Raw genomic sequence first — 5257 nt, forward strand, 5'->3', positions numbered from 1 at the left:
AAAAAAAAAAAAAAAAAAAAAAGGAAAATAAAATGATTTGCCTAAGTAATTTCTTTTTAACTCCTATATCACTATTTATTTATTTATTTTTGAGATGGAGTCTTGTTCTGTCACCCAGGGTGGAGTGCAGTGGCGTGATCTCGGCTCACTGCAACCTCCGCCTCCTGGGTTCAAGTGATTCTCTTGCTTCAGCCTCCTGAGTAGCTGGGATTACAGGCATGCACCCCCATACCCGGCTAATTGTTTTATTTTTTGTACACATGGGAGTTTCATCATGTTGGCCAGGCTGGTCTTGAACTCCTGACCTCAGGTGATTCACCCACCTTGGCCTCCCAAAGTGCTGGGATTACAGGTGTGAGCCACCGCGCCCGTCCTGATTACTTGATTCTTTATTTGTTCATTATTTCAATGACAGTTCCTTGAACTCCTAATTTGGGGTTGGTCTTATTTCCTTCCTCAAGAAGCTAGAGATTGATTCTCTAGAATCAATCTCTAGAGATTGATTACATGATGTAATTACATATTTATATAAATGCTGTCAGTTGGTCAGAGACAATAATGGATACCATTGGATACTTGGATCTCTTTTTTGCAGCAGTGTGGCAGGCCTTAATGTACTCTCTCTTTCTTGATCTGTCTTTCTTGGTCTGGGATAGATTCCTGTCTTTAGATGGCAGCGCACACACACACACACAGATTCACACACTGTCATATATATGTACCTACGCGCACACTGTGTGTGTCTATACCTATATCTATAAGTAGATATAGATATAGATCCCTCTTGGTATATGCACGGTGTTGGTTCCAGGACCATCCATATATGCTCAAATCCAATCCGTGCATACTCAAGTCCCATAGGGTCCTTTGGAACTCGCTCATGAAAAGTCAGTCCTTCCTCTTTGTGGGTTTTGCATCCTGCCAATATATATACTTTTTGTTTTTTTTTTTTTTTTTTGAGACAGAGTCTTGCTCTGTCACCCAGGCTGGAGTGCAGTGGCAGCATCTCCTCTCACTCTCACTGCAACCTTCGCCTTCTGGATTCAAGTGATTCTCCTCCCTCAGCCTCTGGGGTTGCTGAGATTGCAGGCATGCGCCACCATACCTGGCTAATTTTTGTATTTTTATTAGAGATGAGGTTTTACCATGTTGGCCAGGCTGGTCTTGAACTCCTGACCTCAAGTGATCCACCTGCCTCGGCCTCCCAAAGTGCTGGGATTACAGGCTTGAGCCGCCGCGCCCAGCCCGGCAGTACTGTAGTTTTGATTCACATTTGGTTGAAAAATGTCCTCGTGTAAATGGATCCCTGCATTTCAAATGTGTGCTGTTCAACTGTATATATAGTGATATATCTATAGTGAGCTGGATAATGATACACATATAGTGGTATACCTAATGGTATATCTATATCTATATATCTATAGGTATATGTATATATACCACAGATATATATAATATATAAATATGTACTATTATGTAGTAATATATTATATGGTAATAATATATATATATAATATGTACCTTACCCTAAATAATATATATTTTGTCCTAAATCTATCCCCATTTGCTCACTTTGGGCTTTGTAAATATTTGTTACTGATGTTTGTTACCTGGGTGGGGTCCGGGGATCAGCCTGCACTCACCTCTTTCCTGCCTTGGGTTGTCTTTGAGGAGTTCGTGTCTGCAAAAGATATCATGATGGAGTTACTATTGGAACTGAGAGTGACCAGGCAGAGGAGTGGGGAGGTGGGGTAAGTAATGGGGTGGGCAACTTTGCACCTAGAAAGTGAAAGCTTGAACTCATAGTCTTTATCTGTTGTTTATTTTTTAAAAAAACTTTTAAATTTTTAATTTAGCCCAAAATCTGCTCTTTTTTTAGTTTAGGTAGAGTCTTGCTCTGTCACCCAGGCTGGAGTGCAGTGGTGTGATCTAGGCTCAATGCAACCTTTGCCTCCCGGGTTCAAGTGATTCTCCCACCTCAGCCTCCAGAGTAGCTGGGATAACAGTCACTAGCCACCACGCCTGGCTAATTTTTGTATTTTTAGTAAAGATAAGGTTTCACCATGTTGCCCAGGCTGGTCTCAAACTACTGGCCTCAAATGATCGCCCCACCTTGGCTTCTCAAAATGCTGGGATTATAGGTGTGAGCCACCCTGCCCAGCCCAAAACTTTTTTTTTTTTAAATGAGACAGGTTCTTGTTCTGTCATCCAGGTTGGAGTGGCAATGGCATGATCATAGTTCACTGCAGCCTCAAACTCCTGGGTTCAAGCCATCCTCTCCCTCAGCCTCCTGAGTAGCTGAGAGTGCAGGTACAAGCCACTGCACCTGGCAAATTTTTAAATTTTTTTAAAAGGATGGGGTCTCGCTATGCTGCCCAGGATGGTCTTGAGCTCCTGGGCTCAAGTAATTCTCCCACCTCAGCCTCCCAAAGTGCTAGGAATACAGGCGTGAGCCATCACGCCTGGTCCTCAAACTACATTTAAGTGAAAATTCCAGACCTGGGATTGGAAACTATTGGCAATCTTCTGAATAAACAACTTTATTAGGTATAATTGATGTCTAACCAACTGCACATATTAAAGTGTACAGTCTGGTGAGTTTTGTTGGGTGCATACACCTCTGAAACCAACACCACAATCAAGGCAGGAAGATTTCCACCACCCCTAATAGTTTCCCCAGATTTTCTCATGCCCTTGCCACCCCTCCTTCCTGCCCCTCGCTGTCACTCTAGATAAGTTTGCGTTTTCTAGAATTTGTATGCATTTATGTAATTTACATAAACGGACTCATGTGGTCTATTCCATTATTTTTTTTCTAATTGCCTAAACCAGATCCCAGCTGCTAACCAGTCCCCAGTGTGTATCAGGCCTCATTGTTGTCTTACCCACACTACTGTTTTGGATTTTCTGGACTTTTTGTTCTGGAGCTTTCAAGGCAGTTTCTAGAACTTTCGATTCCACATCCCAGAGAATAGTGGTAGCTGTGGATGAGATTTCTTGCCTCCCTTCTGTTCTCCATAAAGTCTGATTGGTGAGAAGTGACTCAAATGTGTCCACAATCTTTTGCAGCTTTGAAGACATAAAGAATTTTCATTTTTTAAAAATGTAATCTGGTAAGTCCCATATCCAAAAGAGCAGTAGAAAGCATGAGAAAGCAGGCTCTGGAGCTGGAGGAACCACATTCAAATCCTGGCACTTCACCATGTCCCAGCTGTGTGACCTGGGGCAAGTCGCTCAATCACTCTGTGCCCCAGGACAGGAAAAGGAATTCCTAGGGTTTTCTGGAGAATTAAATGAGTTAACAGATGCTATGCTTTTAGGACAGTGTCTGTACCTGGTAAAAGCTATGTAAAGGTGAGTCATTATTATTATTTTTGAGACAGAGTCTTGCTCTGCCACCCAGGCTGGAGCGCAGTGGTGGGATCTTGGCTCACTGCAGCCTCCAGCTCGGGGGTTCAAGCGATTTTCACGCCTCAGCCTCTTGAGTAGCTGGGACTACAAGTGCAGGCCGCCATGCTTGACTAATTTTTTTATTTTATTTTATTTTATATAGACAGGGTCTTGCTATGTTGCCCAGGCTGGTCTGGAGCTCTGGGGCTCAAACGATTCTCCTGCCTTGGCCTTCCAAAGTGATAGGATTATAGGAGTGAGCCACCGTGCCCAGTTGGGTTAGTTATTATTAACATTTTTTTGCCAACAAGGTAGTGATAAGTTTGTTAGAAATAGACCAGTCGTTCTCAATTAGGGGGTGATTTTTTTTTTTTTTTGAGACGGAGCCTTGCTCTGTCACCCAGGCTGGAGTGCAGTGGCCGGATCTCAGCTCACGGCAAGCTCCGCCTCCCAGGTTGACGCCATTCTCCTGCCTCAGCCGCCCCAGTAGCTGGGACTACAGGCACCCGCCACCACGCCCAGCTAATTTTTTTTTGTATTTTTAGTAGAGACGGGGTTTCACCGTGTTAACCAGGATGGTCTCTATCTCCTGACCTTGTGATCCTCCCGCCTCGGCCTCCCAAAGTGCTGGGATTACAAGTGTGAGCCACCGCGCCTGGCCTGAGGGGCGATTCTTCTACTCCCTCCACAGGGCACATGTGGCGATGGCTGGAGACATTTTTGGTTGTCACTGTCACAGCAAGGGAGTGGTTGCCACTATTGAAGCAGTGTCATTGTTTGGGGCAAATACCTGGAGTTTGTCATCTTGCGCCAAGATTAAGGACATGGACACGCATGAGGAGTAAGTTTAGGAGGGGAGTTTAATAGGCAAAAGAAAGAGAAAAGAGGGCCGGGAGCGGTGGCTCATGCCTGAAATTCCAGAATTTTGGGAGGCTGAGGTGGGGGTGGATCACCTGAGGTCAGGAGTTCAAGACCAACCTGACCAACACGGTGAAACCCCGTCTCTACTGAAAATACAGAATTAGCGAGGGGTGGTGGCACATGCCTGTAATCCCAGCTACTTGGGATGCTGAGGAAGGAGAATGGCTTGAATCTGGGAGGCGGAGGAGGCAGAGGTTGTAGTGAGCCAAGATCGCGTCACTGCACTCTAGACTGGGCGACAGAGCGAGACTCCATCTCAAAAAAAAAAAAAGAAAGAAAGAAAGAAACAAAGTAGAACAGCTCCCTCCCTTGCGAGAAAGAGGGATGCCCGAAAGGAAAATCCCGCTCACCGACTAGATTTTACAGTCAGGCACTAGATTTTATAGTCAGGCTGAGGAGGGGGTGTCTGAATTAGGTAGGGCCCACAGATGGGTTGGGCCAGGTGTGACATTTACATACTGCTCGGTGAAGGCTGGTTGCCCTACCCACTTGGCCAGTACCATCTTGTCTGCTCCTTACTGTACAGGCGACTGGCAAAGAGAAGGCAAGATGGAGCTGCCATTTTGATCATGTCTAGTCTCAGGTAGCTTTATCGTATTGGCACAGCTGCTGGCATTGACCCATAAGCTTCCAGCTTGCTTGTCTATGTCTGCAGCTCGATTTTACAGGCTGCTCTTTGTTAGAAAATAAAATGATTCACTTTGTGAGGCCAAGACGGGCGGATCACGAGGTCAGGAGATCGAGACCATCCTGGCTAACACGGTGAAACCCTGTCTCTACTAAAAATACAAAGAATTAGCCGTGCGAGGTGGCGGGCATCTGTAGTCCCAGCTACTTGGGAGGCTGAGGCAGGAGAATGGCGTGAACCCAGGAGGCGGAACTTGCAGTGAGCTGAGATCACGCCACTGCACTCCAACCTGGGCAACAGAGCGAGACTCCGTCTCAA

General features: G+C 45.4%; 1 protein-coding gene across 1 annotated transcript in view; it reads right to left on the reverse strand.

The window, feature by feature from the left end:
• ADGRE3 (adhesion G protein-coupled receptor E3) overlaps positions 1-5257 on the reverse strand; it is a 70069-nt gene that overhangs the window by 43495 nt on the left and 21317 nt on the right. The window contains exon 5 of the mRNA XM_017851219.1: positions 1640-1681. Within this exon, the coding sequence (XP_017706708.1) occupies positions 1640-1681 (42 nt within the window). The remainder of the gene's footprint in view (positions 1-1639; positions 1682-5257) is intronic.

This window comes from Rhinopithecus bieti, unplaced genomic scaffold (assembly GCF_001698545.2).
Source record: "Rhinopithecus bieti isolate Rb0 unplaced genomic scaffold, ASM169854v2 scaffold_33432, whole genome shotgun sequence".
Lineage (NCBI taxonomy): Eukaryota > Metazoa > Chordata > Mammalia > Primates > Cercopithecidae > Rhinopithecus > Rhinopithecus bieti.